The sequence below is a fragment of the Cavia porcellus genome, unplaced genomic scaffold, assembly GCF_034190915.1.
Source record: "Cavia porcellus strain 051 isolate PalLab524CR breed Dunkin Hartley unplaced genomic scaffold, mCavPor4.1 scaffold_8, whole genome shotgun sequence".
In the NCBI taxonomy this organism is placed as follows: Eukaryota; Metazoa; Chordata; class Mammalia; order Rodentia; family Caviidae; genus Cavia; species Cavia porcellus.
The window spans coordinates 92103305-92127896 of NW_026947491.1; the positions used below are offsets into that span (position 1 = coordinate 92103305).

Here is a 24592-nt window from a genome sequence, read left to right on the forward strand (position 1 = left end):
GCCCAGGGACAGGGGTTCGGTCCTCCTCTGCCTGATGGCCGGGCTGGCACTGAGTGGCTTCCCAGAGTCCAAACCACCAGGAAAGACCACCACACACCTGAAGACGCTCAGGTAGAGGGCTGCAGAGCTGCTGCCGACTGTGGCCAGGACACGGGCTGGCTGTGTGTGCTAGGCGTGAGGCTGGGTGAGGCTTCTTTATTTAAATGCGCACCGTGGTTTGCAGTCAACCTGGCACCCAGGTGAGTGAGTCGGTCAGATACTAAAAGCCACTGTGGGCAGCTGTGCCTGCCATGCTCCGGGCGCTGTCAGGACTTTACCCTGCGGTGTGGAGCTGGAATCAGCCTCCAGCCCTGGGTCAGACCCCTGGACTAAGCCAGGTCCTCAAGCACATCAGTGTTCTGTGCCTCGGTTTCCCCTCCCATCCAGTGCTCTCTGTGTCCTCCTCCAAGGCTTGTTCTGAAGCTTACGTGATCAGTGTGGTGAAGTCCAGCCGTGGGTGCCCATCGTGTTAGGTGTCCTTAATTCTTCTCAAACCCTGGGGAAGGAGACACCCTCTGCCCCGAGGAGGACCTGGCTCCACTCTGGAAGGCTTGCTCACTGTTGTGGGTTTGCTGGGGGTGGGAGTGGGCATTAAGTGCAACCCCGTGTGCCCTGGGTCATCTCTGTCCTGCCCCCAGGCGTGGCAGTGACCTTTCCCATCCTGGTCACTTGGGAGCCGCTTAGCTCACCTTGCAGCACCTTGTGTGGGTCCTGGGGGTGACTGTCCATGCAGCGGAGGTCAGCATGTCCCCATTCTGGGTCCCTTCCCAAGGTCCAGGGCAACCCAACCCTGGCTTGCTCCAGCCTCCAGGGGCCTTTGCTGGCTCATGTTGGATGACCCAGAATCGTCTCCCTGTCCAGAACCCCTGACCCGATCTAACCTGGGCAGCCTCCTGTGGCCACAGTGGTCCCAGCTACAGGGGCCAGGACGTGGCCCTCGTGCCGGCCACCTCCTCCCATCACTTCTGAGCGTGCTTTGCCCAGCAGCCCTGGCAGTGGGGCCCGACCCCCGCTACGCTGCGAGTGACCTTCCGGTGATGCTGGTGGCTTGGCGACGGCAGGCACAGCCCAGCAAGCTGGCATGGTGTGAGGGCACCAGGGTCACATCAGGGTGAGGGACCCTGGAGCCACCCTTGGTGGGGCCAGAGAAAACATAACCTGGTCCTCGGGGCCAGAACTGGGCAGTGAGAGAGGAATCCTGTGCCCCCTGCCCTGTGGGGCACAGAGGGTCAGATGCAGCTCGAGGCTGTGCGTGGCTCTTTTCCTCCTTGGGTGCTGTGTTGCCAAGGGGAGCTCTGGAGACTGGGAGCACAGCCTGAGGGGACCGTCCTGGGCCCTGTGTCCCTTCTTGGTCACCTCTTACCACCTGGTCCCGCAGTCCCTGGGCTGTGCTCCCCAGACACACCACACGGGTTCCACCCCAGGACCTCAGCGTCCCTGTCCCCATGCCTGGAACTGACATCCTGCAGAGCTGTGTACCCGCCTCATGCCCACCACAGCCTTGTTACTGTTTGCACATCGCTGTCCCCTTCAGGAGTGGTCTCTGTCACCCTCGAGGGAACCGGGACCTTGCTGTCACTGATCGCTGTGGCCTTGGAGTGGTTGTATTGTTTGACATGGAGGTGTCATTTAAGGTCATCGTCACACGGAGTACTATGTCTGTGCCACACCTGCGTGAAATGTTTTTGTGTGTGTAGACCTCAGCGAATCCATTTTGCAGATGGGGAAACTGAGGCATAGTTTGGTAATGAAGAGAGTCAACTTGGTAGACTGTGTTAGCTTTTCATCTTGGGCATGAAATTCTTGGGGAATCAGCCCAGAGAGGTTCATTATGGCTCACAGCTTTGAGGGTTTCGAGCTGTGGAGCTGGAGAGAGAGAGGAGCTTCAGAGTGCGAGGCAGGCAAAGCACCTCCGGACAGCTGGAAGCAGAGAGCGGAGGGGAGCCTGGCTGGCTGGGAGGCTTCCTCCTCCTCCCTTTCATTTGGTCCTCCTCGGCCCCCAGCCCATTGGGTGGTGGAGCCCACATTCAGAGTGGGGCTCTCCCCTCCATTGGCTGTCCCATCTGCCAGTCATCTTGGGACCCGCCTCCCAGGCATACCTGGAAGTGGGCTTGACTGGTCTCGGAGGCATCCAGTCAAGCCAGCATCAAAATGAAGCCTGACGCGTGTCCTTTAGACAGATTAGGACCTCGGCAGCCATGCTGGTCATCTACCATGAGGGTGAAACCTCCCTTCTTCTGTGGCTCTGAGCCCTTCTCCCTTCTGAAGGGGCAGCAGGAGGCTTCTCTCCAGCCGTGCCTGGGTCCTGTCCATGGGAGCAGGGGGAGTTCCTGCTGGCCTCTGGACGCAGATGAGCTGTGGGCGGCACTAGCCCCAGATTGCCAGCTTGGAAGACCTGCAGTGGCTTGACCCGGACCTCGGGGATGGAGTCCTCCGGGATTTTGGGCCTTGGCTTTCACCACACTGACGGAGAGTACGGAGCTGATGAGTGGCAGTCGTGGCACCCTCTCTGCAGGGTCAGGGTCCGGCCTTTCTGGAACCCATAAAGCCCCCTCTGAAGTGGCACAAAGTGGCGCCAGGTGTGTGACCCCAGAGCAGCAGCATCTAACAGAACGCACGGGGGTCGGGCTCTGGATTTGAACACTGCTTCTAGTACTGGGTAGGCAGATACTGTAACCATGGCAACCTGCCATGGCAACCACACCATCCGTGTGGGGGTTGCCAGGGAGCGCCAGACCCACCCAGTGCCTCCACCTCTGCGTTCAGCTGATGGGGATGCGTGGTGCCATGGTACTGTCTTCCTGTATTTTCTGTGTTCTGTGATATTCTGAGGCTCAAATCCCTGTACATTGCGTGATGACCCAGCATGCAGCAGTGCATGTGTTCCCTCCCCCATCCCGGGAGAGAGCAGGGAAGAGTTTCAGAGTCATGCGGACGCCTTGGGGACAGTCCCAGAGGGCTGGACTTAACCCTCACTCTGGGGCTTCTCCTGGTTCTCTGACTCACGTCTTGGGGTGGCCTTGTGCTTGGGTTAGGGCTTCAGGCCTGGAAAGGCCTGAGTCCAGCATGGCTGGGGTGGACACACAGTGCTGGTCAGCGGCAGCTGGGCACAGTAAACGTCGGTGAGTGGGTGAAGGCGGAGTGGAGCCCGGGTCCTGTCTGCGGAAAACTCACTGCCTGGATCCGCGGTTCTGCTGCGCTGCCTGGGAGCCACCGGCCCAGCGGATTGCGGAGGGAAGGGGTGGGCGGTGGCTTGGGAGGGCAGGGCCAGGCCAGGACGGCCTCCTGGTGCAAGCTGGCCGCACACAGGTGCGGCTTCTCCCCCAGAGGCCTGGCCTTCCCTTCTGCCCTTGCTTTCCCGAGGGCTTAGGCTCACGGAGTGGGCAGGGATTGTGGAACGCGGATGGGCCAGTGAGTGGGGAGGGGATGGTGATGGACGGGTAAATGGGTGAAGAGATGGGTGGGTGGAGGATGGAGGGGCAGGTGGGTGGATGGCCGCATGAATGGGCGCGTGGGCCTCAACACGAGGGGTGCAAGGACCCGAGTCTTGGATGGCAGAGGTTCCCGGCTTTCTGATCCCGGCTCTGCCATCTCGAAACAACGGTGAACTCTGACCCCTCCCAGCTCCAAAGACCACAAAACTCAGGAGCCAGGCACCCTCGTTCAGCCAAGGTGCCCCGCAGTTAGGAGTTGCTGTCTCTGCGGCCTCTTCTCTCCAAAGGCGGCCTGTGATCTTCCACACTGCAAATACGTTCTGATCCCAGTGCCAGGAAAGTCAGGCTCTCAGTGAACTCCGGGATCACCCTGGAGCTCTGCCAGTGAGCTCGGCCGGGTCCCCCCCTCCCCGCCCGCTCCCAGGCAATTTTTCCTCCATCGGAGGCTGCCAAGATTTTATGACTATTTGGTTATCTTATCCATCCAGATGGTTAGCGTTAATTTATGCTGAAATAAATCTGCAAAGCCTCATTTGTCTTACTGCTCCAGATCATGAAGTGTAAGACCTGAAAAGAAAAAAACCTTAATATATAGCCTCCTGAGACGGCCGAGGTGTGATGTTACTGCCTGATTTTACTTAATTTGGCTTGAAATTCTGCCTTTTCTGTCCCTTGATATTTATACATAAGCAAATTCGATTGTTTAGTATAAGAAACCCAAACTTATTTTATGACTTTTAATACATATGCTTGTCTTGTGTTACTTAGGTGCGTTTTATTAAGAAAATTTAAGCTGTGATTTAGTACCTGATGATTAAATTTTTTCCCGGTACTGAGGCCTTCACACTGAGCTACGTCCCTGCCTTTTTTTTTTTTTTAAAGGATTTTGTGTTTTGATTCGAGACGAGGTCTTGCTGAGGTGCCCGGGCTGCCTCAGCCCCCCAGATGGAGTCACAGCTGTGCGGCCCGAGGCCGGCTCTGATGCTAAACCTCAGACACCTTCTCTCTGTGTTTCCGACACTCCCCTCTAGGTGTAGTGTGTAAGTTGGGGCCACGGGTTCGCACATTTCTCGGCGGTGTGACCTCAGGCCCGTCTCCTGGCCCAGCCCAGCTCTCTTTCTGGTGCCTGGGAGAGCACAGGCTCCCGGAGCGACCCGCGTCCCGGGGCTGTGCGGAGAGGGCGGAGGTTTCTGTGCCCTGTGCTTGGACACAGATGTGCAGAGCTTCGGCGGAGACACGCCTCCCTGCCGCTGCGGGGCTGCGCGGTGCCCTCTGCCGGGTGCTCATGAGCAGGCGTTGTTGGATGCCGTCTCTCCTGTGCCACTGGGGACTTCGCTGTGGACACCCTGGCATTTCCACATCAGGATTCCTAGCCCACCCGGCTTCTGCTGACCTGATGGGAGCTGCTGCTTCCCTCTAGCTGGTCACTGTTCCCGGGTGCCAGGCTGCGGGACACTTGAGCTCCAAGCCTCCACCCTGCAGTCTCTGCCACCTCAGGTGGTGAGTCGGTGATCACTGCCACCAGAACGGGACCCTTGACTGTGGCCGGGGCACACGGGTTCTGCGAGAGTGTGTCTCCCTGGGTGGTCTTCAGGACTCGAGTCAAGGCTTGCAGATATCACGATGTTAAAATGCCACAAAGCTGCCAGGCGGAGCCCTGGGAGTGTTGCTAGTTTTTGTTTCGTTTCAGTGTTTTGCATTTTTATTGTTTGAGACAGTCTCACATACAGCCCAGGGTGGCCTCAAACTCACGGTGACCTCCTGCGTCACCCTCCCGTGCCCATCCTGTTCCTGTTGTTTTTAAGAAAACTTTAAAATACTTCAGTTTTGCTCTGCAGGTCTCTGTGGGTCTGACACTTGTGTAGATCCCAGTTTCCAAGGCGCAAGGTCCTCCCCTGTGCGGAGGCCACAGGCTTGCAGCTCATGCCTCCCTTTGTGGCACTGCCAGGTAGTAGAGTGCTTGGAACTGGCCTGAGCTTCTCGAAGTGCTTCAATGGTCAGCAGGAAGCACACAGGACACCAGCAGGCACCTTCAGGGCTGTTTCTTAAGCATCTAAATGCTTTACACCTGCTGTCTCTGTGGTGATCAAGCCAGTGATTGTTGATTGAATTCTCAAAAGCTCCTTGTATGTCAGAGGCCCTAAGTAAATGTGAGTAAGTCCTGGCTGGCACAGCCATCCGGGGCTAAGGGCTCACTCCCGTCTCCACCTTGCACCCACCTCAGTAAGCAGAGGCTGGCATGGCCCCTTCTGACAGATGGGAAAACTGAGGCTGAAGAGCTCAAGAACTCACTTGTAGTCGTAGCCAGAAAGCAGCAGGTCGGGGTGTTGAACCCAGCGTGAGGTTCAGAAAACCTTCAGGAAGTCCAGGTAGGACGGTCGCTGTTTCGGTCAGCTTAGCCCGGTTCCTTTCAGAGGACAGAGGACGGGCTGAGCCCTCAGGATGCCGCCCCCCAGAGAGGAACTTCCTGCTGCATCCTGAGACTCCGGAGACGGCAGCAGCCTTTCCTGTGCACCCCTCAGGTGCAGCCTGGGTCTGTGAGTGGGAGCCGCAGGGCAGGGGCCGTGTGCTTCCTGCCCTTCGCCTCTGTCTGGGAGGTGACTGCTCCCACCTGCCCGCGGCCACCCTGTGGTGGCGTCTGTGTGTGTGTCATTTCTCTGGCGCCCTCAGGTGGGCGTCCTGGTTCCTGGATGGCACAGCAGTTTGCATGGTTTCAAGTCAGGGCTGTGTTTGCTCTGAGAGCTCCAGGCCGGCTCACAGTTAACGAGTGGAGAAGCTACCGACCGCCAGTCCAGGGTGTCTGACTTTTGGTGTGCAGACCTCGATGGTCGCTGGAAACTGTGACCGCAGGTGAACAGCTCGACATCAGGAAATGGGTGCAGACAAAGTGGCAGGCCTTGACCTCAAGTGCTGTGCGTGGGTGTTGTCGAATCCTCACAGTGGCCCTCAGCCCCTGCTCTGCCCATTTTAGAGATGGAGAAACTGAGGCAAGTAGAAGCTGAATCACCTCCAGTCCCTGACCTAGTGAGTGGTAACGTGAGCCGTGGCCTCTGTGGACCACAGGCCGGGGAAATGATGACCCAGAACCTTCCCAGCACTCACGCTGCTTCCTCTGGTCTGGTTTGACAGAAACAAATTAGTGCTGAAACTTGAGCCTAAAACGTGTATTTACAAACCTAAAAATTCTCAAGCTTGTCATCAGATGTGTGCAGAGAGGCACGGAGGATTCTCCAAGACATTCCACAGGGACGCTGAGATGTCTGATCACAAAAGTGGAGTCAGGTAATAAGCACACAGGGCGTGGCAGTGGAGTTCAGCACAGCCACATAAGGAAAGCCCACAGGGCCCGAAGGTGATGTTGGTGGGTAAGATGCTCAGGGAGGGGCGTGGCCCAGGGGAGAACACTTGCCTGGCAAGCCCTGCCAACACACACACACACACACACACACACACACACACACGACACAAAGCTTTCTAGAGAAAAGAGGGAGGCTCTTAGTGTTTGGGGATTTAGTGCAGGCCTATAATTCCAACACTGAGCAGGCTGAGGCAGGAGGGTTGCCGTGAGTTCAAGGTCACCCTGAACTACATGGCAAGATCCTGTGTCAACAGGCAAGCAAGCAAGCTGACACCCTAGTAGCCACGTGTGTTTGCGGCCTCTGTGCTGATTGTTGCCTTCCTCGGTGCTGGGGTGCACTGGGCACCTGCCCGAGGTTAGAGGCGCCTGGCCTGTTGAGGGGGGTGAAACCTTGAAGCCCACCCCAGCTGCACTCTGGGACAAGCTCGCTCCGTCCTTTCCTGCCCACGGCCTCCCTCTCCTGCCTCTCCTCCCGTCCCCCCACCTTGTTCAGGGAATGCCAGGACATGATGTTATTTAAAAGTGCAGTGCAAGGGGCATCATCAGGGTGAGCAGTCGGGTGGTGTGCTAGCTGCCGAACTGCGGTGGGTGAGCCCCATTCCGGCGACGTGGTAATAAGTTGTCCCCGAGTAGCCCCAGGGCTGAGCTGGCCAAGCAGGGATTGAGGAGAGTGCCAGCATGGCCAGATTCCGCTGCTGGACAGCAGGACGCTGGCCAAGCCACTTCCTCCGGATGCCAGGTCCCTCCTCCCTCTGTGCCAGGAGCTGCCCCAGGGCCTGGGCATCACAGGATGCCGGGGCACTACCCATGGATTTCTGAGTGTGTTTTTATGTAATTTCTTTTGGGATGGGGGGTGGGGCCAGGGCCCATGGTGGACAGCGTGGCCTCGGCCCGAAGCATTTCCTGGTCCCGGCTGTGTACATAGAGGTGATGCCAGGCTGCTCGAAGCCAGGGTCCAGCAGACACCTCCTGGGTCCCATTGCCCACCCCGGCTCTAGCTTTCCTTCAGGCAGGGTCTCATTATGACCACAGTGCTCTCTGCCAAAACGGGGTGAGGTCTGCTGCCCAGAAGCGGCCCAGCTCCCCGACACCCTCCTTTCCCTGGAGCCCAGGAGATGACTTGTCCCACCCAGGGGCGTCGCAGCCAGAGCCCTCGGGGTGTGCTGGCCGGAGCTCAGCCAGTGGATCTGGGTCCACAGCTCGAGGCTCTTGTGGCTTCAGTTTGGCGCCTGCCCACCCCGACTTTTTTTCATTTTTCTCAGATAGAAAATATTTAGGAAATTGTTAAAGATTCAGGAAACGGTGGAATAAACATCCTTACCTCCCTGGATTAACAGATACGACATCTGGAGCCCCTCTTCCGATCGTTGTGGGTTTGCAGAGCTGAACCGGTTGGTGCTGGGGTAGAAACCTCGCTCAGTCTTGCTAGGTGAACTGGGTCCTGCGTCCCAGGCCTGCACCCCTTACTTCTGTACCTGGGTACAGCTGGGGCCGCCCGCTCCGCTGGGCTGTGTGTGTTAGCACACGGCCCTGTGGACCCCTCTGTTCGTCTTGGTTTCCTGCCCTAGGCAGCCTGGCCAGCGTGCGTTTATCCACCTCCCTCAAGGGGAAACAACGCATTGCTTCCAGTTATTTTGTCATGGCACAAACTGGGATCTGAGCGGGTCAGCGAGGCCACCTCCAGCTGTGTCTAGGACATCCGCCAGGTGTGCACGAGGGCTCTCGGTCCCCTCCCAGCCTCTTAACGAGCACATGGCCTGCTGGTTAATTTCCAGTGGCAGCCGGGCTGGGTTGGGAGGTGCCCGGGTGCTGGTGGGCACGATGTTATTTCGGGGTGTGTCTGGGGGTTTTTGTAGGACGCAAGCTTTGGAATCAGAGCAGGGAGACCACCTCACCAGGGTGGGTGGTGTGACCCTGCTCTCAGGGCCTCAGGTGGAACCGAATCACACAAGGAGTACGGGAGGGGCCAGTTCTCCCTGTCCTTGAGTCGGGGCCTCCGCTGTCCGCTCCCCTTGGATTTGGGGCTCCTGGTCCTCCAGTTTGCTGCCCGTGTGCTCAGCTTCCCTGGTTCACAAGCTGGTTCTCATGATGGATCTGCGTCTGTGTAAGTGTAGCCATGTCTGTGTACATGCATACTCGTGTGTGAGTGTGTGTGTGTGTGTGTGTGTGTGTGTGGTTTTTCTGGGGCATTCTGATGTTTAGGTGTCTTATGTGTCTTCCTAGCTGAGTGGGAAACAGTAAAAATTAAAATGAGGGGGCTGGGGATTTAGCTCAAAGGCATAAGCACCTGCCTTGTGGGCATGCAGTTGTGAGTTCGATACCCAGTACCGATAAAAAAAAAAAAAATCAAAATGAGGAGATTGCCAGCAGGGCCACCGCCCGCCCGCGACGGGGAGGGTGTGTAACTCTCTTCTCCTGGGGGCGCAGCGATCCCCTCTTCTCCTGTCCTGTGCCGTTTCAGCCTGGCGTCGGGCAGCTCCCCACAGCAGTGTCACCGAGTCTCCGCTCCTGGCTGGATACATTAGGCCGAGTTCTGTTCCTGTGACACAAAACCCTGGGCTGCGTACGTTAGCAGGAAGAGGGGGGAGCCTGGGTGAGGAGCTCCTGAGCCCGGGGTTCCGGAGCTGAGTGCACACTTCTTTTAGAAACTCTCTCTCAGAAACTGCCCAGGGCCCAGGAACGACGCCTGTCACAGGGGGTGACGCCTGTGACCTCACTGCCCTGTGCCAGGCCAGCTCGCAGTACCAGCCTCCCGAGGGCCGGTCCGAGGCTCAGGTCTCTTAGGGTCTGCACCGGGACGCCCCTCCCCTGCGCTCCGAGCCTTCCTGTCCCTCGGCTCCTCCCTTCTCTCTGCTTCCTGTGCACCATGAGCTGAGCAGCTGTCCTCCGCCGGGCCCTTCCATCAGCCCTGGCCTCTCCTTTCCTGCGGCCGAGCAGGCATCTCCGGCCCCTGCCCCAGCATCGTCTGTCTTCTCCGCGTAGGCGTCCTGTCCCCTGTCCACAGATCTTCCACACTGGGTGGCAGTGTCCTGCCCTTCTGCCTGAGTCCGGCCCTGTCTCCTGCTCTCTCGTGGGTACCCAGCTGCCCAGCCCCAGGAAAGCCTTTCTGTTGAGCAAATTAGCATTGGAGACACAGCTGAAGGTTTGTTTAATCTTAAGGAAAGAAATTGGCTTTGTCAAGGGTCTCCCAGAGGTGTGCCAATGAATATTCGTTGTTTCTAATCAGGAAGTCTTATCTGTTCTCCAAAGGAACCGATGTCTACTTGGAAACTTGAGCGCAGCTCCGCAGGGCACCTGAGGTAATTCACCGGAAGGAGATTAAACACTGTCCTTCCTTTAGCCTGGGCCGGTTGAGGTCCAGCCTTTCCTAGTCGGGGTTAGGGACGCGGCCTCCCTGGCTGTCTAGCCATCTCTGTAAGCACAGTCAGTGACCAGGCTGCATTTTCTCAGCTCATTCCAACACGACCCCCATCTTCAGAGTGCGCTGGGGACACTGATGGCTCCTGGAGCCAGGCTTGCTGGCTCACGCCTGCAGTCCCAGACGCGGGAGGCCGAGGCAGGAGGATTGCCTTGAGGCTGGCCTGGGCTGCTTAGTGAGTTCAAGTCCCCTGTTAACAATTCCAGCCACCTGCAGTTCCCAGGGCCTGTGAAACACAGCGAGTCTGGGTGGAGAGGTGTGTGCTGCTGTGGAACACACAGTGGGATTCGGAGGCGTAGCGTCCCCCTGGAGAGTGAAGTGGCCCCTTACCCGGTGTCAGGCATTGCTTGTGTCCAGCAGGACAGTGCTGTGGCTGCAGAGGGTTAGGTGAGCGGGGGAAATCCCGCCCCTTCCTTTAGCTCTGAGCGTGGCTACAGGAGCCGTGCGGAGCCCAGCGTGGCTGTGTCTCCCCCGGGCCCACGGCTGTCCTGCTGCTTGGGTCTCTGAGAAGCTGGAGAATCTGAGACTTGGTCACGAAGCGTCTTTCGGGGCACAGGGGAGCTCGATTGGTGGCCCCTGGCTCTCGCTGTCCTCCTGGGCCTCGGTTTCCCCTGTGATAGAAGCAGAATCACTGGAGGCCTTCGTTCCCTTCCACTTGGGTCTCAGCGATTTGGGCACAGCGTCTTAGTCGTGACAGTAGCAGTAGAGGCTTCCTGGCAGGGACCAAGAGACGGCACAGTCAGCTTGCTGAGTCACCGGGCCGGATGCCTCCAGGGCACTCTCCGGTCTCGCTGGTCCCCCAGGGCTAAGGACGCCCCAGCCTGTGGGCTCCCAGCTGTGCCCACAGCTCCTCCAAGCCACCCAATACCTGTGCTCCCCCTCCCCCTGGAATTCGGGCCTGGGCTCCCCAAATGCCAGGTTAGGCTTTTTTTTTTTTTAACATGGGAAACACTGGCTCTCTTCAGACACTACCCGTGAGTTCACAAAGAGATTAGAAGTCAGTGTTTGATTCTCACAGCTGAAGCCTGGTACAGCAGTCACATACTCGGGGGGAAACAGCTAAGGATAAAAATAGAAGCATAAAATGAACAAAAAGATGATTGTGTAAACCCAGTCGGAAGCCCCAGGAGCCCTAGAATACAGACACCCCGACCGCCGTTTCCCAGACCCCGTGGGCGGGTTGATTTAGTGTCTGGGAAGATTGTGTGTGAGGCAGAGCTCTGAGCAAGAAGGTGGTTTCCAGAGTGCGAATGCCTGGCTCAGATCCCGTCCTTGCTGTTCCTGTTGGATGACTGTGTGCCTTGGTTTCCTGATCTGTAAAATGGGGATAATACGCACTGAGCATCCCTTGCCGGAATCCGGAATGTAACAACTTTTGGGGCACTGGTGTGATGCTGCAGTGGGAAACTACACTGGGAAACTTTGTTTCCTGCACAAAAATGGTTACCAGTGGCAAAGGTCCCTCAGGCAGGTGTGTTTAAGGTGCTCTGCTGTGTCCCACCCGAGATCTCTGCTGGTGTCCGGAAGGCTCTGGTCCCAGGCATCTCGGTAAAGGCACTCGGGGTGGACTAGTGACCGACTCCCACTGAGAGGGACCCAGCGACAGCACTCAGCACATGCCTGGCACCAGGTGGCCCTGGGCTTGCTGTGTTGTTATTGATTATGGTATCGACTGCCTTTCAAACAGCTCATCCTGTGCCAAGTGTCACTGCGACATGATCACAGCCTAGAGACGGAACTTCCTTTCCAGCAGCTTCTTGGTCAAATGACGGTGAAGGGATCACCACGGGGGCAGCTGACAGGCGCTGATGGGGACAGTCACAGGCGCCGGCCAGTGACCGGTGACACCAGGAACAAAACACAGCACCTGCCCGGCTGTCCAGCCTCGTTCCTGAGCATCCAGGGGAAACCGAGGCTCTGAGGCCTGGGCCGGGGGTCTAGGTGAACCTGCTGCTGAAGGGAGCTCAATCCAGACCTCCACCCGGGTCCTCCTGCTCCAAAACCCTGCGTTTTCTACTTCTTCCCAACTCTGTCTGTCGTGATGGAATCAGTTTTTTGTTTTGTTTTGTTTTGTTTTTCTCTCCCCTTAGTGGTGGTGCTGGGAATTGAACCAGGGCCTTTCCAATGAGCTATATCCCCAGGCCCCATTTTTGAAACAAGGTCTTCCTAAATTGGCCAGGCTGTGTTTGAACTTAAAATCCTCCTGCCTCAGCCTCCCGGAGTGCAGGAATTCCAAGCCTGTGCTGCCCGCATCCAGCTGAGTCATCCCTCTGGACGTGTCGTTCCTGGAATAATTTTTCATGGCTGACTTCTCCGGAAGGGCCAGACTGCCCTTTATCTCTCTGTGGCTGGTGAACCCAGCCACCCCCGCAGTGTCCCCAGACATGTGGGAGCCTCTCACGGTCTCTGGGGTTGGCTCCAACACCGCAGTGCAGGTCAGCTGCCCTCTGGGGGACCTGAACCAGCATGGTCTTCAGTGGGTTCCAGCCGACAGATGTCACCCGTCCCCTGTGAGCCAGGCAGCTTCTCCGTCCTCCCTGGAGTACCTTAGTCCCTCCTCTTCTCATAGCTGGGAGCTGGGCGTCCTGGGCGGAAGCTGAGGCTACTGAATTAGGAGCCCCTGGCTGATCTGCACTGCACGTCCCTCCCAGGGGTGGACACCAGGGCCGAGCAGGATGGCCAGTCCCGAGCCCGTGGTGATTGGCACCACAGGCCTGAACCCTGGAGCCCCCAGCCCACTGCCTCTCAGCCCAGGGAAGCAGAGGAAGAGAAAGACGAGCAACCCAGCTGTGCTCTGCCGCACCCAGAAGGCGGTGGGGTGTGGGGCTCCCCTTCCTGTGGTGCCTCACACTGGCCCCGGGTCCTGGAAGACACAGAGTCCGCCCTGGTCCAGTCCCGGCTCTGCAGCGTGTGGGGCCCTCAATGCACTGTGACCCCCAGCCTGAGACCTGCATCCAGCACCGGTCCAGCCCCATTCCACAGCAGCCTGTTGAACCCACACAATGGATGGGGAAACTGAGGCTGGAAGGGGCATGTGGCCAGCTGCTCTTAGGCTGCGTCCGAGCCAGCTCAGTTCTGCAAACCCCCAGCTGCCTGGGCAGGGAAAGCCTTTGTTTCCGCCTTGGGCAATCCCAGGTCCAAGCAGCAGGAATTGCATGGGATCCAGGAGGATGATGATTTTCTGTAGAAATGATTCATTTCTTCCACCAGGCCCAGCAGGGCCCCTGTCCTTTAAAAAACAACCCTGCTGACCTCCCAGCTCCTGCTTCCACCGCCTAAGGAGCTCACGTCCTGTCCCATCCCTTCCTGCCCCTCTGCTGGGCCCTGGGGTGGTGGGCGGGAGGGTGGCGAGGTCTGCAGGGACCAAAGGGCTCTGCCAGCAGGGACTTCTAAACCCCGCGGGGGGGTGTGGCAGGTGCGCAGCCCCCCTTCCCGGGAAGCCCGCCCCCAGCAGCAGGCCTCTCCTGGCCATTGTCCTGGTTCTGGCCACATTCATGGGACGCAGCCTGGCTTGGCGGCAGCCCCGCTCCTCTACCCCTGCGCCCGCCTGGCCTCTGGAAGCCCCGGCCTCGATCCTGAGATGCGAATGGACCCCCATCTGCAGCTGGCCTGGAAGGGAGCCCCGGCAGGCCCACTGGCCCCCCGGGTGGCCCTGAGCATCCTTGCCCTCCGGTTTCCGGCCCCATGGACTGTGGGACGTACGGCATCTCCCCTGGCTCAGGCTGCTGTGGTCACCTGGGCTGAGGGCTCTACTTACTGCCCGTCACGTCCTCCACCTCTGGGCCCAGCTGGCTCCTACATTACCACTGCAGGCTGAGGGCCAGGACCCAATGTGGGAAGACGGGCGGGGCTGCAGGTGCGGGCAGCAGAAGGCCACGCAGCCTTCCTGTGACCCGGAGGAGACCCTGTCCCCACCGTGCCTTCCTGCTTCCGTTGTCCCATCCTTGGACGGCGCTCTGGGCATCCACTGTGTGAGCCAAGGAGTGTGAGGAGCTGGTGCTGGGGTTGGGGCGAGCTCCGGGCAGACCAGTGCCTCACCTGAAGGGGCTCAAGGCTGGGGCCCTTGCACCCCCAAAACCCCTTCCCTCTCAGAGTTAGCATCCCGGAGGGTAAAGTGAGGCAGGCATGGTCAGCTGCCGGGAGGGGCGAGGATGGCTGGGTCCCCTGTTGTGGTCCCCATTGAGCCCAGCTGGGCCGTCTGCTTTGTCTACAGTTGCATGCAGAGACTTAGCTGAGCAGTGTGGCTGGTCTGGGTACCCCCCACTGTCCCTGCTGTCGAGTAAGGGAGGGAAGGGCAGCTGGAGAGTGGCCCCAGCATGACCCAGGGTCACAGGCAGGCTCCTGCCCAGTGCTGGCCTCCACTGTGAAGCCAGCTCCCCCCACCCCCACCCTGGTGGTTGACTGGCCACAGCCAGAGCAGTGACATCAGGTTTGGGGTAGGGGGGACCCAGGCTCCCTTGGAGATGAGACCTTCTGGGGTCTGCAGACCCAAGGAGGCTACCCTGGGCGGTGTCTTGGGGTACTGCTGGCCAGATCCACACCCTGGCCCCAGTTCCTAGCTCCGTGGTCTTCAGCAAGTGACTTAGTCCCCCAGTGCCTCAGTTTCCTCATCTGTCAAGTGGGAGTTTTAATGATACCCACATGATGGAGGGGTGAGGAGGACCAGAAGCTCTATGGACAGAGTCCCCCAGAAGCAGCCCAGTAGAAATGTCTGCTTCCGCTGGGCCTTGTGACCCAGCAAGGAAGGGTCTCCCCACTTTTCAAAGGGTCTTCAGCCCTTTTCATGAGGGTTTTGGAATCGGGTACTGAGGCAGGCAGATTGCAAGTTCAGGCTCAGCCTGGGCAACTTGGCAAGACCCAAGCTCCAAATGCTTGGCACAGCCTGGGAGCGCAGTCCTAGTGTGCAGGCCCTGGGCCCAAGCCCCAGGACCACCAAAAAAGGGAGGCAGAGCCGGGCATGGGGGTGCACGCCTGTCATCCCAGCACCCAGGCGGCTGAGGCAGGAGGATCATTGCGAGTTCAAGACCAGCCTGGGCTACAAAGTGAGCTCAAGGCCAGCTTGAGCTGTATAGAGAGACCCCGCCTCAAAAAAGACAAAAAAAAAAAAAAAAAAAAAAAATTTAAGAAAGGGAGGGAGAGAGGGAGGGGAGGGGAAGTCGGGAAGCAGCTCCGCGCAGGGCGGTGGAAATGCTGGGGGTTTACAGTCCGACTCCCCAGTGGAGAGGCTGAAGCTGGGCCAGCGACAGTTGTCAGAGCAGAAGGTGACAGCCCTGGCCAGGAAGTGTCCAGCTCCCCGTCCCCCTGGGCAGGCAAATGTCCTGTCGTCCCCCCGCCCTGTCTGCATTCTCAGGGGAGCAGTGCTCCCATTTAAGATGCAACTTAGTAAGATTTTGAAGACTTTTTCAAATGCTGCCTAAATTTGGTCCTGAGAACTAATTATATGCCCTTTAAAAATGCACACACGAGGATGTAGGACTCGGCCCCTGGGCCTTGACCTTCCCGCTGGCAGATGAGGCGGGCGAGGGTGTGGAGCTGCCCTGGCAGATGGCGGCCGTCCTGTGTTCTGTAATTAGGGAGCTGTGGAGTGGATGGAGGAGATCACAGTCATTTCCCGCAGTGCAGGGCTGTGGTTCTCGGCGTGTGGTCCCGCCCGGCAGCCTTGGTGGTGTGTGCTGGCATTCCGGGTTGAATCCTGCACCCCGAGTCCCAGAGTAGGATTGTGAACCTCAGGACGTTAGACTGTGCTGTCCTTGGCAGCAGAGTAAGTGTAAGTTAGGCTGTTTGTGCAGGCCCAGGCTCTATAGGAAGCGGCCCAGGAGCCTGCAGCAGTGACCAGAGGCCCTGGAGTGAGCCCATCTGGGGGTGTCAGGTCTGCTGCTCCCCCCAAACCGAGGGCTGCCGGGTGCAGTCCCATCTCACTGCAGAGGGGACGCGTGCAGGGCTGAGCACGCAGGTCGGAGGCCAGATGGGTGCTGGTCCAGGTTTCCAGGTGGCACCAGTGAGGGCCACGTGGGTCGCCGAGTCCTTCCACTGCCCAGGTGCGGGGCTTCAGTGCCCCGAGCCGTTGGTGACACCACGCAGGCCAAGCAGGGCTTTGGTTTCAGAAGATAACTTCACCATCTGAAAGTCTGCATCCGATTTGGTCTTGTCTTTGTGTGAGTAGCTTTGTTTTTAATTACTCAGTCAACACTAGTTTGAAATTATTCACAAATGAAACGAAGTATGTCTTTTTAAAACCGTGCACTTAGGGGACTGGGGATTTAGCTCAGCGGCATAAGCACCTACCTTGCAAGCAGGCAGTCGTGAGTTCGATCCCTGGTATGGATAAAAAGTTAAAAATAAAAAAAATAAAAAGTAAAAAAAAAAAACGTGCACTTGGACTGGGCGCTGTGGCACACACCCGTAATCCCAGCGACTCTGGAGGCTGAGGCAGGAAGATCACCAGTTCAGGGCCAGCACCAGCAGGTGCACCATCAGCCCCTAAACTGCCATGGAAGAGCACAGAAAGGAGGGACAGAAACCGGACCCCAACTTCCAAGCCCCCGGGCTTTCTCTGCGTCTGCGAGTGGAGGGGGGATGACGCAGCCTTGGTGTGTCTCCTGCCTGTGCAGCCTGGCGTGTGTCAGCTGTCACATGGCTCCCTGGGGACTCAGGTGGCCAGCAGAGAGTCTCCCGCTGACAGGCCCTGTGAGGAAAAGGAAACGGAGAAGCCCCGGCTCCTCTGCTCAGGGAGGGGGTTCCCGGCTCCGGGGCCCTCCCGGGCGCCTCAGATGGCTGCTCCAAACGGGCAGGCCCCGGTTCCCAGCCACCCGTCTCCCCTTCTCTTTCATCGACGTTGCTTAGAGACCTAAGCCGCCCTGGACACCTGCCTCAGGTGACCAGCCCGGTGCTGTGCAGTCGGGCTTCCACAGGTCAGCTTTCCTGCATGAAATATTAACGGAATTCAGTGGCCGCCGGTGGAATCGTGGAGCTGGCAGCATGCGTCCTTCCCCGGGTTGCCCCAGTGCTTGGGGGCGCGGGTTCCTGTTGGCAGTTGCATCCCTGTGGCCTGGTGACTGTCTTCCCTCCGGGGCCCTGGGGGAACCTGAGGTTCAGGGCACACGTGGCTCCTGCCCCAGAGCTTGTGATACCTGCGGGCCTCCGGGAGGTCTCTGGAGCGCCACTAGGAGGCGCCCTCCTACTTCCACCCGAGTTGCCTTCCGGATGTCAGGGGCTCATCTGCTCCGCCGCCGACAGGTTTGTTGAGCAGCTACTGGGTGCTGCCGTGTTGAAAGCCCTGTTGCTCTGGCTCTGGAAGGTGACGCCTTTGCTTCATGGTACTGACACCTGCCAGTGCGGCATGAAAGTGTGAGCTGCGGCGGGTCCCAACTGCTGTCATGGAAACCCTGCCTTCGAGGCCTGCGTACTTCCTGTGGGCACGGAGTGGGGTGGCTGCTCAGACCAGCTCACACGGGCTGGGAGGAGTCTCCGGGAGGCACCCCAAACCTGTGGGGCCATTCTCATGGCTCTCAGAAGGGAGTTTTGTGCTGCACCAGGCAGGGCTGCGGATCGTAAGTCCATTGATACCGAGCATTCAGCCTGGCACGCTGCCCGCGGTGGGCATTGTCCTCCAGACGGTCATTGCACAGGTCAGAACGGGGCTTGGCGGCTCCCCTGCCAGGTCTTTAGAGAGCTAACCGGGGCACTGCTACAGTGGGCACCCCAGCCACCTGGCACTGGGCCTCTGTGGCATGACCTCATCCCAGGACCAAGCACTGCCCCTGGCAGGGGCCCCTGTGGAACCCGGGTCAGCGTGCACAACCCCCACCCAGCCCCTGTGCCAGCCGTAGGGTGCCCAGTGTTGTATGGGCCTAAGCCAGACAATCAGCCACTCTGTCTCCAGCGGGGTGAGAGGTCGCTGGCTGTGCACCGTTGGCACATGAGACCCGGACCTGCACCCAGGTCTCCCAGACACCAGCCCCTGATGTGCCCCCCGAGAGGACAAGCGCGTGGACAGGAGCATCACCCCGCGGTGACCCCGTCACTGACTCGCCGATCATTCTGTTTGTGAAGCTCTCCCAAGCCAGCCGCTTGTACCACGCAGCACCTTCAGATACAAAGGTGGATTTTCCTGGTCTGCGAGGCCTAGGTCCCGAGGTGTTTGGATTTGGGGTTTTGGAATATTTTCGTGCACGCCGTGAGCCACCTTGGGGGCAGAGCTCAGATCTAATCACAGAAATCATTTAGGTTTCCCGTGCACACCGTCCCAGGGGTGTTTGATACGATATTTCCAGTCCATGGGTTGACTGTAACCCGTTACCTGAGGTCAGGTGTGGAGTTTTTCCACCTGTGGGATCACCACTCAGAAACTTCTCAAATTTTGGAGCATTTTGGGGTAGAGACGCTCGGCCCGTGCAGTCTCCCAGGCTCATCTGGACCCGGTCTGATGGCACCAGCATCGCCCGCCCTCACCAGCCTCCTCTCAACTTCTGGGGGACAAACTGCCCCAAAGCTTGGGGGGCGTGAAGCAGCTACAAGGCGCTGTGTGGCCAGGCTCTGTGGGTGGACAGCGGGGCGCTCTCACCTCAGATCGAGCCCGGCCCGAGGTCCCTGGCTGGCTGGCACTCAGTGGGAGACGGGGCTTCCCCACAGCTCACCTGCTTGGGCAGCACAGCAGGAGGAAGGGGCGGGACGCAGGTGTCACCCTGGGCTCCAGACCTCGGTCATCACTGCCTCCGCCTGCTGCCACGAGCCAGACAGTCTGCGCCGAGGGGCTGGAGAAAGCCCTGCTGCATCTCTGTGTCGAGCTGCAAAGTGGGGTGCAGGTGTGGGGGGACCAGCAGCTCCTCCATGGCTGGCAGCCCTGTGAGGCTCAAGAGAGTCGCTTCCTGTCCCCACAGAGACCTTGGCATGCACTGCTGCTCTGTTGCTGTGAAACCATCCGAGTGACAGTCGAGGGTAAACGACTGTGGGGACCTCAGACACGAGGGTGCCCTGCAGAGCAGCACTTGGGTCACCCCGCCTGCTGTCAGCACGGAGCTCTGATGCCAGGCGCAGGGTCCCGGTGTCCTGTGGGTCCTGGTGTCCTGTGGGCCCCGGGGAGCTCCTCTCTGAATGCTACAGACTGGGCCCAGGGCCAGATCCTTGCTTCCACGCTCGCCTGGCACCTGGAGGGTTCACGGACCCTCTTGCACCCCAAGGCCACCCAGAGTCTGGCCTGTGGACAGGGTCATGCGTCCCTATGGACTGGTGGGCCCTGGAGTTAAGAAGGCAGAGTTGTAAAGCATGGTGGGTGGTGGTGACCAGGGAAGGCACAGCCCTGCCCAGTGACAAGGCCAGAGGGCTGTCGCCTTGGACCTGAAGAGGTGAAGAGGGGGGGATCCCAGGTGGCCCCACCCAGGGAAAGCAAAGGGGAGATCTCTGGTTTCCCAGGAGGGCCCTTGCGTTACGAAGAAGACACAAGGCTGGAAAGTGGTGTTACCAGACCACGAGGAGGCAGAAGACTCAGGTGGTGGCCAGCCCTCCTGCTGCCACCGAAATGCCCGGTGCCCACGGGTTAGAGGGTTTGCTTGGCTCGTGGCTTCAGAGGACGCAGTCCATGGTTTACGATTCCGAGGCAGAAATGTACAGTTGGAGGGGCTGGTGGAGGGTTCGGGCTGACCCGGGGGAGCCAGCAGACAGAGAAGGCAGGCAGTGAGAGCTCTGTCCTTAGGGCCACCTCCACCCGGCCCCTGCCTAACCGCACCTTCAGCCAGGAGCCCACCCAGGGGTGAGTCCGCTGCTGAGTGCCGTGCTGGGCGGGGCTGTGGTTGGGTGGGAAGGAACCCAGGACGGCTCGGCCCGGCACCTCTAGGTTCCCCGTGACTTTAACCCCAGGTAACCTCAATCCCTGTCCTGTTAGAAGACTCACACTGCAGGAGGGTGAGCCCTAAGAGGACAGCAAGGCTCAGCACTGCTGCAGGGCTCACATCCCTGGGGCCCGGAGACCAAGGCGGCAGCAGAGCAGGGCAGAGTGTCCAGGGGAAGCGGGAGGACGGGTATGGACGGCTGGCCTGGAGGGAGAACGGATCAGTCGCCTGTCCTCGTGTGTGTGTGTATGTGTGTGTGTGTGTGTGTGTGTGTGTGTGGCAGACAGGGCCTTGTGCACACCTGTGTGCAGCTGGGGTCCACGGTCCTCCGTGGGCTCATGTGCTGATGTCCAGAAGCACGCTGACCACTGACCCTCACCTCTCTGTGTCCCCCCTGCAGCTCGAGCTCTCCAACACCGCCGTCCTGCATCAGATGCGGCGGGACCAGGTGACCGACACGTGCCGGGCCAACAGCGTGACCAGCCGCAAGCGGCGGGTGCTGACGCCCAGCGACCTGAAGCACCTGGTGGTGGACGAGGACCACGAGCTCATCTACTGCTACGTGCCCAAGGTGGCGTGCACCAACTGGAAGCGGCTCATGATGGTGCTGACCGGGCGCGGCAAGTACAGCGACCCCATGGAGATCCCGGCCAGCGAGGCGCACGTGCCGGCCAACCTGAAGACGCTCAACCAGTACAGCATCCCCGAGATCAACCACCGCCTGAAGAGCTACCTGAAGTTCCTGTTCGTGCGCGAGCCCTTCGAGAGGCTGGTGTCCGCCTACCGCAACAAGTTCACGCAGAAGTACAACACGTCCTTCCACAAGCGCTACGGCACCAAGATCATCCGGCGCCAGCGCAAGAATGCCACCCAGGAGGCGCTGCGCAGGGGCGACGACGTCAAGTTCGAGGAGTTCGTGGCCTACCTCATCGACCCGCACACGCAGCGCGAGGAGCCCTTCAACGAGCACTGGCAGACCGTCTACTCCCTGTGCCACCCGTGCCACATCCGCTACGACCTCGTGGGCAAGTACGAGACCCTGGAGGAGGACTCCAATTACGTCCTGCAGCTGGCGGGCGTGGGCAGCCACCTGAAGTTCCCCACCTACGCCAAGTCCACGCGAACTACTGACGAAATGACCACGGAGTTCTTCCAGAACATCAGCTCCGAGCACCAGACGCAGCTCTACGAGGTCTACAAACTGGACTTTTTGATGTTCAACTACTCAGTGCCGAGCTACCTGAAACTGCAGTGAGGGCGGGCGGGCGGGCGGGCGAGGGAGAGGACCGTTCCTTTTTAATTTAAGATTTTTTATTTGTCAAAAGAAGTCTATGGATATTGGGTTATTTTGTAAATTAATATTTCTTTGTGGGGGGAGATGCTGCGAGCAGCATGGTGAGATTATTTAAAAAAAAAATCCTTCGCAGGGAAGGGCGGCTGTCCCGGAGGGGCACGGGGCGCAGAGGCGTCCTTGTCGGGGTTAGAGGCAGGAGCGCGTCGCGGGCGCTTTCCTCGTGTTCCGGTGAAGCCCACCAAGTGTGCATTCCATAAAGTCTAATGTTATTTATAGTTATTTAAACGCGGTCTCTGCATAGATTGGTTTCTGTGGAAGCAGCACGCTGACGCCCTTCCGGAAGGTTCCCGCTTCGCCCCAGCTGCCCCGGCCTGGCCCGGTGTGTTCTCCTGGCCTCAGCGGGCGCAGTCCTGGTGACTGGTGCGATGCCGCCTTGCTGGGGATGCTGCTGGGAGGAAACGGGCTGCCCTTGCGCTTAGAGAGGGGCGTCTTCATGGGGACAAACTCCAGGTCACTTTCAGTCAGCGGAACAATCCTTGCACGAAAGACACGGGATTTGTCTGTTTAACCCCACAGAGAGCGGAGTGTAGCAGACTTTTCAGCAGGATTAGCAGTAGGGTGGCACCGGCCTTTTTAAGGGAATTTTTAACTGGTGGTCTGTTGCTTTACAGCTCTGGGTGTTTACTGAGCACCTGCTATATCCCAGGCCCGGAGCAGCCTGGTGGTCTTGGTCCTGGAGGTTGACTGGAGCTCAGCAGTGAGCAAACCCTGACAGCTGCCGGCATCCCCGGGGCTGTGCGCTTGTCTTGAGCAGCCCTCAGACCCCGTGCCCGCCGTGCCCCTGCATTCTCTGTGGCGCAGGGGTGAAAGCCACGCACTGGGGTGGGGCTGCTTCCCTTGGGAGGGACCCAAGACACAAGAGGCAGCCCTGAGCCTGGGCAGCCCCTTGGTAGCGGCTGCCTCTGCCCCAGCATGCGCTCAGCAGGCCAAGTGTGGGCGCACACTGTGACCCATTTGTGACACTGGCCGGAAGGGGGCATCACCGAGCACCGTCACCAGTGCAGCGTCTGTGACCCCACCTGGGCGGGGTCGCAGTAGAGGTCAGGCTCAGCCCCTGCCCGCGGGCAGCGGGGACAGTGGGCACGGCTTGTGTCCCCCTCACCTCACTCCCTGCCCGGGGGCTGGACATTGACCTGTGCTGCTCCTTGCCCATGGACACCTAAGCCCGCCTGGTTCTTGTGACTTCCCAGGCTTCTTGGGGAGCCAGCGCCCCTCCCTGGACAGGTCAGTGAATGTGCCTGCAGCAGACACTGTAATAATAAATCATCATCTTGATTACAGCTCTGATAATGGGGTGAGCAGGTAGCGTGGGTGAGTTTTGTTTTTTGTTTTGATACAGTCAGTGCACCCCTAGTGCGGGGGTGAGGAGTCCAGACAGCAACAACCAGTGATGTATTCGCGGGAACGATTAAAATCGCACTGCGAGGCCCACGGCAAGCCAGCAGGCAGTTCCTGCCTCACCGAGGAAGTGATTTCATTTAGCAGGAGCGAGGCACACTCAGGGTGAAGGGCTGAGCTGTCCCTAAGGCGAGCCTTCCTCTGGGCCTCGGCCCTCTGCACTGGGCTTGGCGCTCACGCCTTTGATGGCCGGAGACTTCCGCCACTGTGTAACCCAGCGGAGGGAGGGCTGTGGCTCTCCCTGGGACGGAGTTCGGGTTGGCAGGGACGCTGTCCTCAGAAACGGGCTCCTGCTCCTGGACAGGGCCTCTCTCAGCACCCTCTCTGGCAGGGGAGCTGGTGTGAGGAGGATGAGGGTTTTTGTGGCCTCACGTCCTTGGGGACAAACCAAGGTCAGCTTGCTTTCTGCAGGACTTATCAGAACCTTGAATGTGTGCCGTGCTTTCCGTGCCCTCGAGGGCACCCCTGAGTAGGTAGCACATCCCAAATGTGCAGGTCACCTCGGAGGGCCCACGCACCCCGCCCGGAGCCGCTTTGGCCACAGTGACTCTGTATCTGAGGCCTGGAAAGATACATCTGCCTCCTGTCCCCAAAACAACAAACACGCAAAGCCAAGATAACTCGGGCCTGGCCTGGCTGTGAGCCCCAGAGGGCCTTCAGGGAGTGAGTTCAGCTCGAGCCTGAGAGCAGTCCTGCCCGGCAGAGGCTGTCCCCACAAACAGGTCTCCAGTGGTGGGTTCGGGGTGAGGCGCAGCTGTCACAGCTCCCCCCGCAGGGCGTCCTTCTCTGTGCTGCGTGCGAGCTCCGTGTTCCCTGTCGTGTGTCCACTTGGGGTCCCCGTGCTGATCTCCTCTCATCCACTTATCTCTCGGGAAATGAGGGCCTCCTCCTCCTCCTCGTGTCCTGTTTTGGGTTCGAGTTTTACTTTCTAATACCATAAACATTAAAAGCAGACAAATGGATTCAGCTGTGTTTGCAGAGGGCACGAGGTGGAGAAGGGAGTCAGTGCCGCGTGCCAGGGAGCGGGACCCAGTGTCACCAGAGCTGGGCGCTTCTGTCCTGCCCGGCCACTGCGTCCTAGGAGCCAGGCCTGTCCAGCAGGGCCAGGGACGAGGCCAGGCCCCCTGCTGTCCCCCCAAACCCCTCTGCTGCCCCCCCCCAGCTGGTCTGGGGAGCAGGGCTGCCCACTGGGCCCCGGTGTCGGGGATGGGACTGTCCTCCCTGCCACCCGTGGGTGAGTCTCGTCTCCTGCACGTTTGGGTGCGTGGGCCCCGGGGGAGCAGGGTCTGGGCGCACAGGGCCGAGATGCTGCACATGCGGACACTCGGGAACGGTGCATGCGCCCCAGGGCGCAGGGCCAGGGGGCGCAGGGCCCGGGGTGACTTGGAAGACAGCAGAGGGCCTCTGCTTGCTTTCCCGGGAAGCCCTCTGCTGTCTCCACCCTGGGGTGTCTTGTCTGTCTGTCTGACACTGTCTGTCTGTCTGCTCCCCGCCTATGCAATCCTGTACACACACACGCACCCCGCTGTCAGCTGGACTGACCACCACCCCGCAAGTGCCCACTGCCAGCTCCCCGAGGCCATTCTCATCGTAGCCACTGGAGATGGGACCGGGCCGCGGCACCTCGGGCCCAGCTGCTCCGCGGGCACGGAGGGCACCCTGCGTCGCCCTGCGGTTCCAGGCAGACTGTGAGGCGGGGACCCCTTGGTACGCGGCAAAGGGGGTGCGCGTCTCAGTCCGCTGTTAAAGAAAGCTGAGCCCACG

General features: G+C 59.4%; 1 protein-coding gene across 3 annotated transcripts in view; it reads left to right on the forward strand.

The window, feature by feature from the left end:
* The window catches only part of Chst11 (carbohydrate sulfotransferase 11), a 138413-nt gene extending 116758 nt beyond the window's left edge, over positions 1–21655 (forward strand). For 2 of the 3 annotated variants that reach the window (XM_063255479.1, XM_063255480.1), the window contains exon 3: positions 20477–21655. In XM_063255479.1, the coding sequence (XP_063111549.1) occupies positions 20477–21331 (855 nt within the window). In that variant the 3' untranslated portion in view covers positions 21332–21655. Of the gene's footprint in view, positions 1–2692; positions 2830–20476 lie in introns of those variants that run through there. The other variant, XM_063255481.1, reaches the window with a different exon arrangement.
* Positions 21656–24592: the final 2937 nt, after the last annotated feature.